The following is a 19765-nucleotide window of genomic DNA, read 5'->3' on the forward strand; positions in this document are numbered from 1 at the left end:
ACTAAGATGAAAGATACCTGCCCTGTCTTTTAACTGCTCAAAGTCTGAGGAATGCAGTAACGTCGAATTCAAACCAATATTAGGTGGGTTTTTTTTTCTGAATTATGACTTATGAAATATGATATAACATATATATTATATATATAATATAATGACTTATGAAATATATAATATGTAATATATTAGAGAAACAAGAATGAAAACACATATATCACCTGTTTAAAATTTATCGAAAAGAGTAAGAGTATATGAAGTCCATCACATCCTGAAGTGGAAGTACCTCAGCAGTGCTGTGATGAAGAGAAGTGGTGAGGAGTGGGGAGAGATGCCTGCAAAGCTGAATTTGTTAGGTTGATCAGGGAATGCCTGTGTGAGGAAAAGGCATTTTAGGGAAGCCTTTCAGGTGAGGAAGAACTCATCTTGGGATCAACTAGGACAAAGCTCTGGTGGAGTGCCTACCATGTCCTGTTGCTTTGACTCTCCATATTCAGCTTTGCATGGTCAGGTTTCAGCTAAACTTACTCTGGGCAGTCCATTTGAAATGCCCGTCTGTTGTCCAACATTCCAGATTGAGATGCTTCCATTTATTTGTTCTTATGGCTTCTATGCCTTCCTTTCACATTATTTATCTCACTCATCATTATTTGTGTAGGTATTTGGTGAATGCCCTTTTCTGTACCCGAACCGTCCTGTGATGGTGGGTGAAGCTGATCCCGTATTATTCACCCTCCCCTGAGCATAATACCTGTCACTTAATAAGTACTTAATAAATATTTGCCAAAAAATGAAAGAATGCCATTTGAGTATCCTCTACAGGAGCATTCATTTTTGAGAGCTGTGGGGCTCAGACCTGGTATGACCTGTCTCATGTTGGATAGGCAGCTTTTTCTTGGCAGGAGAATGCTGATTTGATCAACAGGGTGAAGGTGAGTTCACAGAAACTGAGTTTTTCAGGAAGTGCGATCCAGGGTTAGCTGATTGGATAAGAAGAGAACATGGTCAGACAACCGTGTTCTATGTCTGGTTGTGAAAAGACGGGTTGTCTGCCTGTTCTGGGAATCAGTATGTGGTTTAGACTCAGGAAGCAATTGATAACCCTGGAAGGTGAGAATCCAATAAAGTAGGATAACAGGGCACAGTATTTTATTCCATCCAGCTCTAAAACAAGGCCCCTGATCAGAATGAGTGTTAGTGAGGCATGGTGGGCTCCCAAAGGCTCAGATTTCAAATATCTGTTTAAGAGGTTCTTAAGTGTCTTTTCAAGTCATGGGTCTTTTGAGGTCTGCTTTGGATTAGGAAATAAAGATGATTCTTTCATCTCCTACCTCCCAGGTGTTGGCATTTGTGCTGTGAACCTCCACAGTGAGACAAAGACTGTCAGGTAGGGAGTTCTGCCCAGGCGATATGCAGCTTTAGGAAAAACTTATGCCAAAAAAGAGGATTTAGAATGGATGAAACTTTCAGAATCATTTGGTGAAAAACTTTCCTCTTATAGATGAGGCAACCATGGCCCAGGAGGGGAAATAGCTTGTCTCAGTTCTCGGAAATGTTTAAGGGGGGCACCTAAGAGTACCTGTGTGTGTGTGTGTGTGTGCGTGCGTGCGTGCGTGCGTGCGTGCGTGCGTGCGTGTGTGTGTGTGTGTGCGTGCTTAGTCACTCAGTTGTGTCTGACTCTTTGCGACTCCCCAGACTTAGCCCACCAGGCTCCTCTGTCCCATGAAATTTTGCAGGCAAGAATACTGGGGTGGGTTGCCATTTCCTGCTCCAGGGGATCTTCCTGACCCAGGGATTGAACCCACATCTCCTGTGTCTCCTGCATTGGCAGGTGGGTCCTTTACCACTAGCACCACCTGAGGACCAGCCTAGTACCTTTCCCATCAGAGCCCCTTTTGCAAAACCCATAAGACAAGGGCTGATTCCCCCTCTCTATAAAAGTATGTCCTGTTGAAACACTAAATTTTTAATCGGTGTTTATCCAGCAGAGGGTCACCCACGGTGGGGAGGGGTTTGGAAACCATGGAAGCCTCAGGAACAGGTGAACTTATTTGTTAAATAAATGTTTATTCCATATATACTATGCACCAGGCAGTGTTCCAAGTACTGTGGATGTAAGTCTTCATTCTCCTGGGAGTTATAGCTCCAGGGAGAAACACACTCTACACAAGTGAACTTTTAACTGACTATGCTAATGGCCTGTGAATAAAATAAAACAGAGTAACGGGGGAGAGAGTGGTTGCGTATTGTGGGATTGGGCTCTTTTATGTAGGGGGCTGTGGGGTGGCCTCTCTAAGGAAGTGACACCTGAGCTGAAACCTAATTGGTGAGTAGGACCCAGCATGACCAGTAATGAGGGAGTGATGAACAGGGGGAAATGGGGTGGGAGCTAGGCTTAGGTTGGAGAAGTAGCAGCAGGTGGACGACCTAGACTTCGTGAGCCTCAGAGAAGTTTGGGTTTCTTCTTTAGTGCAGCTGGAAGCCACTGGATCTAGTTAGCATGTTTTTAAAAATTTATTTTATTTTGGCCATGCTGGGTGTTTGTTGCAGCACATGAGCTTTCTGTAGTTGCCCCATGGCATGTGGGATCTTCATTCCCCGATCAGGGATCAGACCCATGTCCCTTGCAGTGGAAGGTGGATTATTAACCACCAGGCCACCAGGCAAGTCCCCTCTAGTTAACATTTTAAAGAGAGCACTCTGACCTCTGCGTGTGTTTTGTCATAGGCCAGGTGTGACATGATGAGGCTGTGGAGCAGGCTGGAAGGGGGAGAGATGCTGAGAAGGGTCTGGTGTTAGGCATCTGAGAGCAGAGGGGGCAAAGGAGAGTGAGGAATCAAGTATGACTCCTGGATACTGGCCTGAGCAACTGGGGAGGCTGTGATTCCCTTCACTTGAGATGGTAGAGCCTGGGGAAGGGTGAATACGTGATTGGACCTAGAGAAGACTAAGAGGTGAAAGAATTATGATTATTCTACACATGTCTGCAGGGTGATCCAAAGGGAATTTGACTTGTTCCACGTGATCCTTGGAGCCTGATCAGTGCCAGCAGATGGAAGGGCTCTGGGAGGCATTTCTCTTGCACTGTTGTTGAAGAGCTCTGTCTGTTAGAATGATCCGAGCTTGAGTGTGTACCTGCAGGGAGGTGATGTCTGTCCCCTAAATTGTTGAAGCTAAGATGGGGGATCCTCTACGAGTAGAGTGACCATTGTAATTTATGGTCCACATTGGGATATTTTTGAGAATAAAATGGGTTGCTCTTAAATATGCCAGGATTACAAGTATACTTCTGGATTGCCCTGGCTAAATGAGGACCGTTGTTCATCCTGTCTTAGGGTATACTGTAGAGAGGATGTCTTTGGCTGGGCATGGGTTGAAAGCAGGTGTCCTCTGGGCATCTTTCCAAGTCTAAGGTTCTGAATATCTTTGGTGTATTTTATTTCTCAGAAAAAGTTGATGTTCAGCTTTTCTGGATTAAGTGAAGTACTCTTACAACACAGGGAGATCAAATGAAGTGGACGTGTAATAAGGGCAGCCTCTCCTGTGGGACATCCTTCTCACACCTGTCCTGCCTCGCTTTCTCCTCCTTCTCCCCTCCTGTGGGACACATTTGCAGACTGACATCCCCTGACTTGAGTCGGGTGCCCATCCTTGGGCTCCCGTAGCTCATCAAGCCCCTCTTGGCCACAGTACTTACTGCAGCCTTGAATTAATCTGCTTATTGGTCTGTCTTCACCCCTAGATTGTGTGCTTGGCTTCTCCGCCCCTCAGGCCTCTCACAGGGCTGCAGAGGACAGGCACTCATCAGATGTTTGCTGAATGTATAAATGAATGAATGAATAGCATTGTAAATGAGTTCTTCAGCTCTCTTGTACCAACGCTTATACATACTTGTTTTCTGAATGCTTATGCTAAATCCGCACTGTAGTAAGCCTGTTAGGTAAGTTCTCTTACTAGGCTGATTTTGCTGATTGAGAAAACCAAACTCAGAGAGGTTTAGTAACTTGCCCACTGTCACATAGCTAGTAAGTAGTCAATAGTCAGGATTGGAACCTACCAAGCACTTGGCTCGAAGACCATCTCCCGTTACTCAGAACTTAACCATGACTGTTATGTAAGCAGTTCAAAGATTTTGAGAAGTTCTGCAATTAAAAAAAACTAGTTTAACTTGATTACCCAAGTGCTTTCCTGGCTAGATGGTCTGCTTTGATTGTGGAACTTCCTTCCACCCGCCCCCTGCGGCTGTGCCCCCTCCCCCACCCCCCCAATAGCTATTAACATCTTGTGGAAGACTCTGGAAACAGCTTTTGGAAAAGCCTGGGTAGTAGAACAGACTTATAAATTGAATATCTGCGGCTGTGGGTTCTTTCCCTAGCTCTGCCACTACCTGCCACATTTCAGGGCTTATTTTTCCATCCTTAAAATGAGGGAATTTAAACAGTTGGCCTCCCTATCCTCTCACCTTTAAAACCCAGAGGCATTGTAAGCCTGCCTGTGTTAAGCATGCAGCCAGGCTGGGAGAGCTTCTTAGGTGCCTTTTCTGTTTTCTGTCTTCTGTTTGACCTTTTTTCTCAGAAGCCTCAGAACTTGTAAGCCACCAAAACAAAGTACAGAACCAATCAAATGTCATTCTGATTTTCTGTAATTTCCCTGTTTTAGACATTGAGAAAGGTTCGTAGGTAAGCCAGTAGCAATTTAAGGAGCTTAAATGAAGCCTTTTTGTAAAGAGTTGTAATAAAAGCTTCTTTGCCTAAAGAAATAAAAACTTACTTAAAAAAATAAAAAAATTATTTCTCTTGTTTTCAGAATTTTTTTTTAAAAAGCCTCAGATCCCAGACCTAGAGAACATTACGCTAAGTTAAATAAGTCAGACAGAGAAAGACAAATACTGTATGTTATCACTTATATGTAGAATCTAAAAAATAGATACATATAACAAAACAGAACAATCCAGTGATTACCAGTGGGGAGAGAAAAGGGAGGAGAGGTGAGATAGGGGTAGGGGATTAAAAGATACAAACTACTGGAAACTAAATAGATAAGGAACAAGGATATATTGTATAGCACAGTGAAATATAGCCATTGTTCTGTAATAATCTTAAGTGGAGTGTATATTATACACCTGAAATAAATGCAATATTGTAAATAAACTATACTTCAATAAACAATTTTTAATAAAAAGCCCCAAATCTACTTTCCCCATATTTCTGCAGGTCTCAATGGAGAATGAGTCAACTACCTCACTTTTAAAGGGTTCTTGGATGCTAACGACTCTTTATGCATTTTTTATACATTGTCTATAACAAGTATAACAACTCCAGGATTTCTGCTCCTCTCTTACGGTCATGTCATAAATGTTTAGAGTATACAAACTGGTGTTTCAGAAATGCAGTGAATTCTATGATGAGGAATTTCACTAAGAACTGGAGCAAAAATGTTGAACATTTCAGATCTGCCTTAAGTTTCATAAATATTTGTATTCTATGAAAAAGCATGCGTTTTTCTCTCTCACATATTCTATTAAGTAGTCAAGGTACCTGATTTAGGATTTAATTTGAAATAAGCCGTCAGACCTGACTACCTATTTTCATGATGAATTTGTTTTTACTCTTTATTCAAGCCTATTTCTCAATCTTCTACATTTGTATTTTAGAAAATGCAAATTGTATTGGGTGCTGAAGAAAGAAATTTTTACTCATTGTGTGCTTCCTATTCCACTTGATTCCTTCAGTTGCATTTGATTCTCATCCAGTTTTATTTATACTTCATGAATTTGAACAGATCTGCAATTTCTTATTGTTCACTGGTGCCAGTTGAAAAAGTCTCACAGGCTGTTTTTATAGGGGTAACTGTCATGTTTATATGGCGTTTCAAAAAAATCCATCTTTTTAATTTGCTTGTCTAAATGCATTTAACTTTTAAGAGAACAGTTGTAAAGTTGTGAACTTGACATTTTTACACTTGAATGTGCATATTAACACAGTGCTTTGTCTTTTTCCTGTGCCGACTTTATTATGGGCTGTGTGTGTATAAGAAGCACAATTTACCACTTCTGGCAAAAGTAAAGGCACCTTCACTGTCTTCCCCCTTTTCTTTTCTTTAAGCTGTTACTACAAGTCTGGCTATGTCCCTAGGGAGAGGTGGGAAAAGATGTCTTTGCCCTCTGAAGTCCATGTCTCAAGGGGATGTCAGTACTCACACGGATCCTATTTACATTGTAATTGGTTGCTGGCTGTCTGGTACAGCTGTTTCAACTTAAACGCAAGACAGTTGCTATGGAGATGGTTTGACTAGAAATAGGTCACCTAAAGTCCTTTTCTCCCTGGATGTAAGGGAGTGCTGTAACTCAACTAGAAGTGTCTCAGTTGAACAGAAAATACGTAGATGGGCAACCACATCCACCGCCCCCCACTTAGGATGAGGCTTATCACAGATGCCAAACCACTCATGTTGTTGCTGTGACTCTGGAAAGATCACATCTGAAGACTCTTCCTGTTAAAAGAAATCACAGATGTTATAATTTGCAGTGTAACCTTGTTTAACTGGCTCATTTATGACTCTCAAAAGTTGCTTATTTCATAAGTTACTAAACTTAGTAGAATAGCATTTATTTTCAAGACATGACCAGAAGTTCAAGAACAAGTCTTTTAAAATATGGAGTTAACAGTGATATTTGAAAGAAGTTATCTGGTGACATCAGATGGGATTTGTTGTATGTTTGTCTAGAAAAGATGGCTTTCCCAGTACAACTTGGCTGAGAAGAATGATGTTCTACCTGTAAGCTAAGTCCTCTGTTGTGGGTGGCTCTGATGGCTTATCGTCCTTCTTCATGTGTCTGATGCGGAAGTGGTTCCTGACTCTGCATCTGACCATTGTGATGTGGAGTTAGAGTCTTTCTCACAGGCGGGGATGTCATATGATCCTCTCATAAGCCCCCAAGCTTTGTTTAGTTTAGGGCTTCATGAATGTGGAGACAGTTTTTTTTATTTGTTTTATTTCTTTTAAAAATGTATTTGTTTTTTAATGGGAGGATAATTGCTTTACAATATTGTGTTGGTTTCTGTCATACATCAGCATGAGTCAGCCATAGGCATACATACGGCCCCTCCCTCTTGAAGCTCCCCCCCACCTCCCACCCCATCCCCGCCTCTAGGTTGTCACAGAGCACCGGGTTTGAGCCCCCTGAGTCATACAGCAAATTCCCCCTGGCTACCTGTTTTACATATGGTAATGTATACATTTCAATGCCACTCTTTCCCCCTCTGTGTCCACAGTCTGTTCTGTATGTCTGCATCTCTATTGCTGCACTGTAAATAGGTTCATAAGTACCATCCTTTTAGATTCCATATATATGTGTTAATATATGATGTTTTTCCCTTTCTGACTTACTTCACTCTGTATAACAGGCTCTAGGTTCATCCACCTTATTAGAAGTGACTCAAAAAATGTTCCTTTTTATGGCTGAGTCGTAATTTGGTTCTCACAGTTGGGTGGGGAGTAGGATGCTATTGGCATCTAGTGGGGAGAGGGCTGGGATGCTGCAGGGCATCCTGCAATGTACGGAACAGCCCCCTTCATCAAGGAATTGTGTGGCCCAATAAGTCAGTAGTGCTGAGATGGTCTGTATTGGATGGGTTATTAAGAAATGTAGAAGATTTCACGAAAGAGTGATGGTAAGAGAACTGGAAAGCAGATATGTAAAAATGAGAAAGTGTGTGTATATGATGGGAAAGAAATTGAGTAGGAACTATAGCACTGATGTGTGTACCTAGACCCACCAATTTGAGTTTTACAGATATTTTTGAAAGAAAATAAAGTGAGTAGTTAACCATGTAAGATAAGTATTAATATGTACAGTAAATAATTGAGAAACTCTCAATATATCAGCTGTCTTAAGTTATACTCTCAGGATTCTGGGAATTGAAGATCTCCTTTAGGAATGAGGTTCCTAAAAAGGGAACCTGGCAGACAGTAGGCACTCAATAAATATGTGCGACCAGAGTGAGTTGAGGGGAAGCAGAGAGGAAAAGGGAATGGACTCAGCAGCCACAGGGACAGCTGCCCTGGGTCTACCCCACACAAGCCAACTCTGTGGGATTTTCCCATTGAAGGAGGTCGGGAACCTTGGAGGACTTCTGCCATCAAGGCTTGTGTTTGGCTGTCTTTACTAACGCTGTGCGCATGTGTACCCTGGGATCCAGCCATTCCACTCCACAGTGTGCGCTGAGCAGGAATGCTTGTGCATATTTCCTGAGTCAGGAGCTACCAAGAATGTTCACAGAAGTAGCACCATTCATAGTAGCTCAAACTGGAAACTGCCCAAATGCCCATCAGCAGTAGAAGAGATAAGTAAATCCATTTAAAAGGTTGCTAATGATGCAATATTTCAAAATGCAATAGGGTATAAGAAAAATAGGCATTCTAGTTTCCACCACCCAGATTTAACAAAGGTTAACATTTTGCCATATTTGCCTTTTAAACATTCTTTTTTTTTTTTAATATGAGAAATAGGACCTTCTGGTGACCTTACTGTTGGGAATGGGGTAGAATTGGGTGAGTGATCTGAAGATCTTGAAATGTTGAGTGGGATGACCTGGGCTTTCTCTGCACGTCTTCCCTTGACGTGGAATGAATTACCTGTCACTGGCACTTAAAACGGGCTTCCCTGGTGGCAAGAATCAAGCAGTGTAGTCAGCGAGAACATCCCCCTACTCCCACCCTGATTAAAGACTCCACAGTGCCACAGAAGAAAGAGGAAGAAGCCCTGCCTTTCCCCTCTCCTGCTCTCTGAAAGGGAAAACACTCTGCAGTAGTGCCCTCAACGGACGTAATGCCTCTTTCATTGAGATGTAAAAGAATTTGGCTTTTCCCATCAAATTGTGATTGGAATACTGTGAATGTTTTGATTGTGCTGATGTGAGAAAAGGAACAAGAACAGTTTGGTGTTCTCGGTGATTGCTGTAATTGTTAGCCCCCATTACATTCCCCGTCTCTTCCACTCAGCCCCGCTCGTCGGGACGCAGAGGGCTGAGAGCAGCATTGTCTTGGGGATAACTTGTGTCCGTTCTGGTTTACAGCAGAAGAATCATTTGCAAACTTCAGTTCTTTACTTAGTATTAGCATCACTGATGATGGTAATTTTTTTGGTAACTTTCTCCTTGATTGTCATGAGGTGCATGGTTGACTGCTTCTCTTTACTGAGTGCTTGCTAAGTGCTTGGCATAGTCCTAAGCCCTGGATGTATGTTTGGTTTCCTCGTAATAATCTCTGAGATAGGCATTGTTACTGTCTTTATTTTACAATTGGAAAACAGATGTAGGGAGGTTCAGTAGGGATGTTGCCAAGGGTTACCCTCTGCATGGCAGAGTCATAATTCAAATCTCATGTGGACTGACTCCAAAATCAAGTTTTTAACCCATCTCTAAACAGTCCCAAGTGGCACAATGGTAAAGAATCTGCCTTCCCATGCAGGAGATGCAAGAGATGTGGGTTTGATCCCTGGGTTGGGAGGAGGAAATAGCAACACACTCCAATATTCTTGCCTGGAAAATTCCACGGACAGAGGAGCCTGGCGGGCTACAGTCCATGGGATTGCAAAGAGTCAGACACAACAGAGAAAGCACAAATGAATGAAAACGAACAAAACAAAGGCCACTTGATACTGGTATATGGGTTGATAGAGCTGTAAAGCAGGAGTTAAGGTCCTGGGAACAGGACGTGGACTGAGCACTTCCCAATCCTTTTAGATTCACCCTGCTCTGAGTCTGAGGTGGGGGACTGGGAGGCTGCTCTCATTTCATAGATGAGGACTTTGAGGCCAGACAAGCAGTGGATTTTCCCAGAGCCACAGCTCACGTTGGGCTGGATATTAATCAGGGTCTTTTGTGAAGACACTCCAGCTCTGCATTCAGTTCTTCAGCTTGGTCTCCCACCACCTTGGCTGACATTCAACCTCGCACTAAGTTGTAAGATTAATGCTGTTTCCTCATCTTTTACTTCAGAGTGGTACTACCTGTCCCAGTTGTTAGAGATTATAGAGGATTAGCTAGCAGTGTGTCTTTTTAAGATTCTTGGAAAGATACACCATTTAGATACATATTTATTTAATCACTGTGGTGCTTTATGATGCAAGATAATGCCTTTTTTAAAAAACTTTTTATGTTGTATTGGGATATAGCCTATTAACAATGTTGTAATAGTTTAAAGTGAACAGCGAAGGGACTCAACCTTATATATACATGTATCTATTCTCCCCCAAAGCCCCATCCCATCTAACCTGCCACATAACACAGTGCCTTTTTGTTTGTTTGTTTTGGGTGCACGGGTGACTTGCTGGATCTTAGTTCCCCAACTCAGAATTGAACCTGGAGCACAGCAGTGAAACAAGGCCTCACTACTGGACCACCGGGGAATTCCCAAGATAATGCTTTTTTGTTGTTGTTAGATTTAATTACATATAAATATTTTTGATTTGGTACTCCATGGAAGTTGAAGACCTTAAGTGAGATGCTTTTTTTTCTACATGAGCAGAGTCAGTGTTTTTTTAGAGGCATCACAGCTAACTTCAGCTTATCCTGTGTTGCTCTGAGGTTGCAGCTGCTCCGTGGTGGTTACCTGTGAAAGGTGCTAACTGGAGACACCCAGAAGGGCCCGACTCGACTGTCCTACACAGGTGAGGCTGGTGGGTCTTAGCCTAGATGATACTTTCATTTCAAAATCAGTTCCTATGAGGTTGAAGAGAAACTCAATGTCCATTGTCTATAAAAGAGTATGACAAACTCTATAATCGGTTGGAAGGGAAATAGGATGGCTGCTGCTGCTGCTGCTGCTAAGTCGCTTCAGTTGTGTCCGACTCTGTGCGACCCCATAGATGGCAGCCCACCAGGCTCCCCTGTCCCTGGGATTCTCCAGGCAAGAACACTGGAGCGGGTTGCCATTTCCTTCTCCAGTGCATGAGAGTGAAAAGTGAAAGTGAAGTCGCTCAGTCGTGTCCGACTCTTAGTGACCCCATGGACTGCAGCCCACCAGGCTCCTCTGTCCATGGGATTTTCCAGGCAAGATTACTAGAGTGGGTTGCCATTGCCTTCTCCAATAGGATGGCTAGAAAGAATCAATGTACAGACACAAACATTGTGCCTAGGTCATGGAACACTCTGTTAAAGATTTTTTTTTTTTTGATATGGACCATTTTTAAAGTCTTTGTTGAATTTGTTATAATATTGCTTCTGTTTTATGTTGTGTTTTTTTGGCTGCCAGGCATGTGGATCTTAGCTCCCTGACCAGGGATTGAACTCACATCTCCTGTATTGGAAGGAGAAGTCTTAACCACTGGACCACCACGGAAGTCTCTGGAAGGCTCATAATAAGTGGCCTCTTGCAATCCTCATTTGGCCTTTTAGAGCATTCCCTCCTGTCATGCTTTCCCCGTTTGACAGGCCTATTACAAATCTCATGACATGTAACTTTTACAGATTGTTTGCTCTTCCTCATGAGTAGGTCATTATGAGGACAGAGACTGCCTCACAGAGAAGTGGTGTCTTGCCAAGTGGCCACTGTAATAGGTAGCCTTGGGTCTAGGACTCATGTTCTCTGCAGTCCTGGACTGACATACTTTGAAGCCATCATCTGACTGAAAAACCACAGAGCTGCAAATCGGTCAGCAAGTCTCCAGGGTGGCAAAGAAATAATTATCTCAAGCAAAAATAGAGTAGCACTTTAAGCCCTGGAGGCAGAGAAAGGTTTGGGTCAGGACTCAGTGTCTCAACAGCCCAAGAAAACTGTTCTCCTAACCCAGTTTTTCAGATGGGATTCTCGAGTCTCCGTTTTTGACATCGTTCCTGCTTACTGCCCTCAGTGTGAGAGAGCCGGAGGTACATGAAGTTCGGCTCTAGGGATAGAGCTCCTTGATAAATGTCAGTCTTTCAAAACTCTTGAGTTGGTAGGCCCTGGGGTAGAAGTAGACTCTGAGGTAGAGAGTTGTAGGATACCTTGGGTTGATGACCTCTTAGCTCCCAATATATATCTTCTTTCCGAAATTTCATAGTAGAAGAAAATGCTGAGGACAGAAGGAAGACCCAGAGTGAAATGTATTTTATCCACTGAGTCTTTCTTTTGAGAAAAGTGCATGTCTTAAAACATCAACGCTGAAAACAGCAACTGGCATGTAAAGGTACTCAATAGATGCTTTGGAAAGAATAAGTGAAAGTCATGGTGTAATTACTATAGGGAATTCAAAGATGCTTAAGAGGGACTTCCCTGGTGGTCCAGTGGTAAGAATCTGCCTGCCAATGCAGGGGATGTGGATTTGATCCCTGATCCCGGAACTAGGATCCCACATGCCACAGGGCAACTAGGGTCTCATGCCACAGCTACTGAAGCCCGTGCACCCTAGAGACCATGCTCCACAACAAGAGAAGCCAGCACAATGAGAAGACCATGCACGACCACAACTAGAGAAAGCAACAAAGAGTCCTTGCACAGCAACAAAGACTCAGTGCAGCAAAAAAAAAAAAAAAAAAAAAAAGGTTTAAGAAATGGGCCAGGAATGTAGAGTCCACTGGAGAAAGAGTGAGCAGGAATTAAAGTTACTGGTGCTGAATAAATATGTTTATCCCCTTTTGCTCAAAGTTCCCCCTAATCTTCCCTGCCCCGCTATACTGTCAGAAAAAACAGAGGCTTACTTGGAATATGTTGGAGTGAGGCAAATAGAGCAGACTCATCTACAGCAGAAAGACACAAGAGTTTAAAGCCAAGTATCACAGATTGGATTCTTCGGAAACAGATGCTGAGATAGAGCTTGGTGTGCAGGCTATTTATTAGGGATCCACACCTGTGGGAGGGACGGGGAGGAAGCAGGATTGGGCAGAGGGAGAAGCCAAGATTGCAAGGCAGGTCCAGGAAGTTCCAGCCAGTCCCTCGGGGGTGGGGTGGGGGTGGGGCTCTGGGGTATAAAAGACCCATAGGTTTGAGCTATGGGTGAACCCACATGGCTGTGGTTGGTCGTTGGTGACTGTGAGGTGGCTCTTTGCAACTCTCCTGAAGGAGCTGAACGCTGGAAGCTTCTGCTCATACCGTGTCCAGCAGCTGCAAAATCGTTCTTTCCTCACAGAAGAAAGCATTGGTTGGTGCACCCGGCTGGTGCATCTCCACACCCTCTGCACCAAGTGAGATTCTGGGGGTTCAGGCCTGCCAGCACACTGGAGTAATAATGTTTCCAGTCTTGTGCCAGGAGGGATCATAACCTGTTTGGGAGCCTGGGATGTCAGAAACCCCTGGTGGAGGCTGACAGAAGTGCGATGGAGCAGGGTAGGGGGCGTTGACTTGGGGACCAGGCCCACCTCCGGGTCACAGATGAAGGTGAAGGTGAAGATGGGCGGTTGGCTGGAGCTGGTCCCTGTTTCCTGTTCCGATTCCGCCCTCCTCACCCTGCGCTCTCTGTTCCCCAGGCCAGACCACCCGGTTCTCCACGTCTCCTGGAATGACGCCGTCGCCTACTGCACGTGGGCGGGAAAGCGTTTGCCCACGGAGGCCGAGTGGGAGTACAGCTGTCGAGGAGGCCTGCAAAATAGGTACTTGGAGGGTGTCCCTTTGCTTAATAGTATGTGGATCATTTTTCTAAATCCACAGGAACTTACTCTGGACAGTTGATTTAAAACCACATCCACCAGGGCAGCTCTTTCCTACTGGGCTTTCCTCACTTTGGTGAAGTTACTTAGGAAACACCCATGCAGAGGTGGGTGCATGTCCGGCGAGGTGGGCGCCGGCCACGCAGCCCCATCCCCGTGCCACGTGGTCCTCCTTCGAGCCCCTCTGGCAGGCTGCCTTCGCTTTTAGGGGTTTCTTATTTTAGGCACCTCCTGAAACATCAGTATTTCTCTGCTTCCAGAGCCATGAGACAGAAAACTCACGATTGGGCCTTAGCTTCTAGCAAAGGCTCCTTAAAATAGTGAACAAAGGCACCTTAAAATAGTGAAGGCTTTATAAAAAAGTGCAGTGTGATGGTGCCCGTTATGCATTCCGTATAAGTCCCGAATGCTGCTGCTCTCCCAGCCTCCTGTAAGCCCTTCTTTTAGTGAGGTGATGTATATCAGGCCTCCTGAGTCCTCAGGAGGGACTGAGGTTGTTGTGAACTTGACATGACCTGGTTGTGTGGAAGTTAAAAAGAAAAATTCCTGATTAAAAGCTTTATGTATTAAAAAATAAAATAACTCACTTGGAACAAGCGAGCAGTGTGCTCTCTCCCTTTCACTGCCTTCCTCTTCTTGTGTCCAGAAACCTGTGCATGTTTGACAGGCTGATGCCTGTGTCTCTTCTGACAGACTTTTCCCCTGGGGCAACAAACTGCAGCCGAAAGGCCAACATTATGCCAACATCTGGCAGGGCGAGTTTCCTGTGACCAACACCGCGGAGGACGGCTTCCGAGGGACCGCGCCTGTGAGTAGCGAGGCTGAGAGGGCTGCGGCCACGGCGCACGGAGAAACCCCTAGAAGCCGCTGGAAATGGGGGAGAGTGTTGCTCACTCTCTGCTCTATGTCTTGTACCCTTCCTGCCTTCATCCGCTACCGCACGTGGCAAATACTAATACTTAGACGTTCGTTTTCACGACACCTGTTTCTTTCTGATTCTATAATACTATAGAAACTTTGAAAAAAGCCAGAAGAGTTGCAAAGGAGAAAATGAAAAGAACCTGGAATGTTACCACCCAAGTTAGATAACCCCTGTTAGCATTTTGGTGGAATTCCTCCCATTCATTTTCGCTGTTAATGATACTAATAATTGCTGGGAGTTAGCACTTGCAGCGTGCCAGGCATGATACTGAAGTATTTGCATGAATTATCTCAGTTAATGTTCCACTCTGTAAGGTAGGTACTGTTACCCCCATTTTTTCAGGTGAGCATTCTGAGGCACAGAGAGGTTAACTAAGTTGCCCAGGGTTACACAGCTGGAAAGCCACACATCTGGGATTTGAACCAGGTCGGTTTGTTTCTAAAGCCCATGCTCTTAACTACCATAGGTGCCAGTGTAAATGTTTCTCGTGTTTGTGTGCCTATATATTTTTTACATATTGCTTTGGAGTCATACTATTATATTTAAAATCCTACTCTTCTTTCCCTGTGTAATATCAGGAACATTTTGTCTGGCGTTAGCAGTTCTTCACAAACACATGTCTTTTAGCAGCTGGATAGCTTGTCACTTCAATTAACCCTAATTTATTTGTCTCTTATTTTTGCAAAGTTACATCTGTTTTTTTGCTAAGTAACAACATCTTGTGCATAAATATTAAATTGTTTCTCTGATGATTTAGAAAAACTTTTATTGAGGTATAGTTGATTTACAATGTTGTGTTAGTTTCTGCCACACAGTGAAGTGAATCAGCTACACATATGCATATATCTGCTCTGTTTTTAGCTTCTTTTCCCATACAGATCATTTCTGAGTATTGCGTAGAGTTCCCTGTGCTAAACAGTAGATCCTTAATAGTGTGGTGGTTTTTTAAAAGGTAGATTCCTAGCAGTGAAGGTAGTGAATCAAATACTAGAAAACTTTCTTGGTAAGAGTTTCAGATACGTAACCAAACTGTTCTCTGGAACGCATGTAACATGTTTCCCTCCATGAGTATTCCTTTCTCTCTGCTTTTTTAGTCAGCAGAACCATACACTAATGAAGCAATGATAAAAGCATTTTGTTTTTTCGTGACACATTGAGCAAAGATGTCTTGTGGTGAGGAAATAGCACCTTACTGGGTTTGTTGTTACAGAGAATAATATTCTTTCAACAATCTTTCAAACAGTTGTCATTTAAAAAAAATTTGTGTTTTTAATATTTGTTCACACAAAAATAATTCTTCCAAAATTTATTTAAATGGAACACACATACGTTATTTGGAGCATGACCAAATGATTCCAGAATTTCAACTGAAATAATAAACAAGTGAGAAAGACTGAGACATTTTTTGGAAGAGTTGAGGGATGAGAAGACACTTGACTTTTCAGAACTTGAAACATACTTTGAGCTGTATAGTTAAAGCATTACAGTTGTTTTTGCAGGGGTTGCAGAAGTAATGTAAAAAAAAGTTGCATGAGAATATGTTGCCTGTAAATAGGCATAGGAACTCACATGTGTGTGCTTCTAAAATTTCATATATATGAGTTAGGTATGTGATAAAAGCACCATCACAAACCAGTGGGAACTGGATGTATTTTTCAACAGAGGCAAAATATATTTGCTACTATACAGCAAAGTGAAGTTGGTTCTTTTCAGGTTTCCTTTTGGATAGCTTGTGCTCTCAGGGGCACATAGTTTTATTCAGTAAAATGAGTGATTAGAGACCTTGGGGTCTAAGAGATCTCAACCTTTTTCTCAAACTGTACATGGGTAAGAAGGCCAGCTGTTATCTCGTGGGCCACTGTTGGTCAGCAGAACCGACGCTGCAGGATGAACACAATAAGGAGCCTGATGAAGATGCTTGGGAGACCCCAGGAAAGGTGACACGTGATGCAGAAGCAGGACATTTAGCCTTGAAGCATATATAGCATAGGCTTCTGACAGACCAGGCAAATTACATAAGCACCTGTCAGTCATAAAAGGCCATGAGAATCTGTATTGGACAGTTTTGAATATTTTATAGCGCTTAATGGCTACAGAATTTCACATCACTATTTAGACAGATGAACCTTCAAGGAAAAAGTCATTTATTCTCAAGTCAGTGCATCTTCTCAGAAAATAACAATTTCCATATGAAATTAGGATACTTTACAGATATTTAGACTTGGAACATTTAACTGGGGATGTTCAGCAGATGTCTGCCTTGGAGGATATTCAACAGAACTTACCTGAAGAAGTTGCCATGGAAGTTCCTAAGACAAAATTAGAGCACTTACCAGGAGCCCTCAAATAACCGACACGAGAAATATGACCTGAAGAGGAAAAAAACCAACACGTTGTAGAGAGGCCGCTTCCACCTTTGTTTGGAATGAGACTTGACAGAAGATTCGTACCTTTCAAGTGGGACTGTTTATCTCAGGTCCTCCTTAGCTTCCTTGTTGTGTCCACAGGCCCTGGTCCCTTGAGAGCAGGAATCGAACTTCCAATGATGGGATGGACTACAGTGAAATAGCTCCCTCACCTGCTGTTTTATTTTATTAATTTCACTCTGGTTTTAAGTTGAGTGAGCTATTCTGACCGCGCTGAACCTAAAGAATTGGTTTTCTGTTTGATTGGGCCTCTGTTGTAAGTTGGTAGTATGTTTTGGTTTTCATGCATATCTGCTCATTCACCTGAAAATAAACATGTTGGAAGTATTTCTTCTGAGCTTTCTGCAAGGAAGTTTGGATTGGTGTGATTAACTGAACAAAGAGCAGTTAAAATTTTTATACTCTCAGGTGGTAATTTTGGGAGTGGTGACCTCCAGGTTTTACCTCACTTAAACATCCAGTTGTTTACAGAAGGAGGACCCCTCAAAGCTTTCAGTAGATGCCTTTATTAATGTTTCCTCATCTTAGGGCTTAGCAGCACCACATAGGCTGACTTGCTTGCCCAGCGTTTGTTGTGTGTTGTCATGTAAAGAGGACCTTAGGCTGGCTGTCCGCCATTAGTCTGCTCTCTAAGCCTGAGAAATGGTTCCTCCCTCCACTTCACTTGGTTCATTCCACCTTTCAGTTGCTCTCATGCCCCTCGCTCCTTCCCATCTTTTCGCTGAAACAAATTATGTTCTTCTTTTCCTTCCAACTATTTTTCTGTCTTATTCTTCCTCATTATCTTCAGATTCTTGAAAGAACAGTTTATGCCTCTGACCCCTTCTCCTTCACTGTCTCTCTGATCTTTGACCTCTGACCTTGATTCCCATAAGATGCTTCTACCTTTGTGGAGGAAGGTTCATCTTCAGCTAGAAATCTCTCCCTTCAGGGAGTTTCTGCATATTTTCTTTCATTCTCTTACCCTACTAATCCCACCCTGCCTTTCTAGATGCTGCTGCTGCTAAGTCGCTTCAGTCATGTCCAACTCCGTGCGACCCCATAGACGGCAGCCCACCTGGCTCTGCCGTCCCTGGGATCCTCCAGGCAAGGATACTGGAGTGGGTTGCCATTTCCTTCTCCAGCTTTCTAGATGAGATGTTTTTAATTTTGGGCATCATCATTCTTTCTCCCTCATTAAAACTCTTTCACGTCTATGTCATCAAACCTTTTCTGCTTTCATTTGACATGCATGGAATTACTGAATGAAGCAGTGAATAGGTACTGCTGTTTCCATAATGAATGCTGCGTTTGGAAGCAGAGTGGTAAAAATTTTCAGCTTTCCCCATCATCTGGATTAAGTTTTTTTCGGAGTAGCGTCGTAACTATTGAAGTGGCCTGGATTGCCCACATATCAGATGGTTCCATATTTATGTGTAGATCTAAAACCTTCTGAAGCCAAGTAGGAAATTAATTTTATTCCTTTTAGTTCTACGTCATTAATTGAGAAAAAACATGAACTTACAAAAAGATTTTTTAAAAAGAACCTCAACGATAACTCAATATTTTTTTCACTTAAAAAATAAAAGTTTCCTTCATGTATGAGCATTTCTCGTAAAATATGTTAGGAAAAAGTTTTGAGTCTCTAAAACAGCAAAACTTGTTCTGTATGCATTTACTATTCAGTTAAAGATTTTTCTCTGGTCCTCCTCCCCACCTTCCTTTGTACATAAGCTTTGCACTTTGGTACCATGTCTGTGACATAATTATGTGGCAGACTGTCTCATCTACCTTTGAAATGTGATGTAATTGCTAGCTGAAGAGCCTGTGCAGCTTGCCTCATACTTTCAGGTCCCAGGAATTGCAAACTTTCTTTGTTTTATAGATAGCACTTGATAATGAATTCATAGTTTCTCGATAAGAAGAAGTCCCATCAGTGTTTTGACAGTGATGACTCAGGCTTAAAGATAAGCTGGTGAGTTGGAGGGGGCTGGTGGAGAGGACAGAATTGGCTTGAGGTCTCTCCGTGCCTAAAGATGTTGTGGCTAGCAGACCTCAGCTGTGATGACAAGACTGATACTGGATATAATGCCGTTTCTCTTGTGCTTCTGGTCTACAGGTAATTTACCTGCCACTTCTCAATGAGAGACAGATTTGACTTATGATCAATACTAGTCTCTCTAATAAGAATTATTTCATTGACTTTCTTACCATGTAACATAAACTCTTCTTGGGTTTCTGAACTCCCTTTGAGAACTCAAAGCTGAAAAATATCTTCCTCTGTTTTTATACTGGCCAGATTGTATTTTCACTGTTGGAATGAAAATTCATATTCATACTTTGAAGTAGGAGGTCTTTGCGCATTTTTATACTAAAGAGGCTTTCTAGACAAGGTGAGTAGATTGACAACATTTCCCCCTTTTTTTATTTTTTAGGTTGACGCCTTTCCTCCCAATGGTTATGGCTTATACAATATAGTAGGGAACGCCTGGGAGTGGACTTCAGACTGGTGGACTGTTCACCATTCTGTTGAAGAAACGATTAACCCAGTGAGTATCAGTCTCAGAATATGTATTATGAAAAGGTTACACCCATCCTTTGGGCAGATTATGGTAGGAATTTCGTGTGTTTTGGCTATTTATGTACTATTGAAATTAATCTTGGAATTTCCCCAAGGAATATTAAGTACATCTTTTTTTTTTTCAACCTTAAGGCATTGTGTAGAAATGTCTGTGAACATTTTATATGTTGCTGGATCGTTATGGTGATAATGATTTGAGGAAATCTGCCTGTAACTTTAGAAATTATATTCAGCCTCA

The 19765-nt window shown here is 42.7% G+C and overlaps 1 protein-coding gene across 4 annotated transcripts in view; it reads left to right on the plus strand.

Annotated features, from left to right (window-relative positions):
* The window catches only part of SUMF1 (sulfatase modifying factor 1), a 92803-nt gene that overhangs the window by 25288 nt on the left and 47750 nt on the right, over window positions 1-19765 (plus strand). For 3 of the 4 annotated variants that reach the window (XM_081528219.1, XM_081528220.1, XM_081528221.1), the window contains 4 exons: window positions 10584-10666; window positions 13440-13562; window positions 14313-14427; window positions 19382-19495. In XM_081528219.1, the coding sequence (XP_081384345.1) occupies window positions 10584-10666; window positions 13440-13562; window positions 14313-14427; window positions 19382-19495 (435 nt within the window). The remainder of the gene's footprint in view (window positions 1-10583; window positions 10667-13439; window positions 13563-14312; window positions 14428-19381; window positions 19496-19765) is intronic. The other variant, XM_081528222.1, reaches the window with a different exon arrangement.

Source organism: Giraffa tippelskirchi, chromosome 9, assembly GCF_054371585.1.
Source record: "Giraffa tippelskirchi isolate mGirTip1 chromosome 9, T2T-mGirTip1v1.2.pri, whole genome shotgun sequence".
NCBI classification, from domain to species: Eukaryota; Metazoa; Chordata; class Mammalia; order Artiodactyla; family Giraffidae; genus Giraffa; species Giraffa tippelskirchi.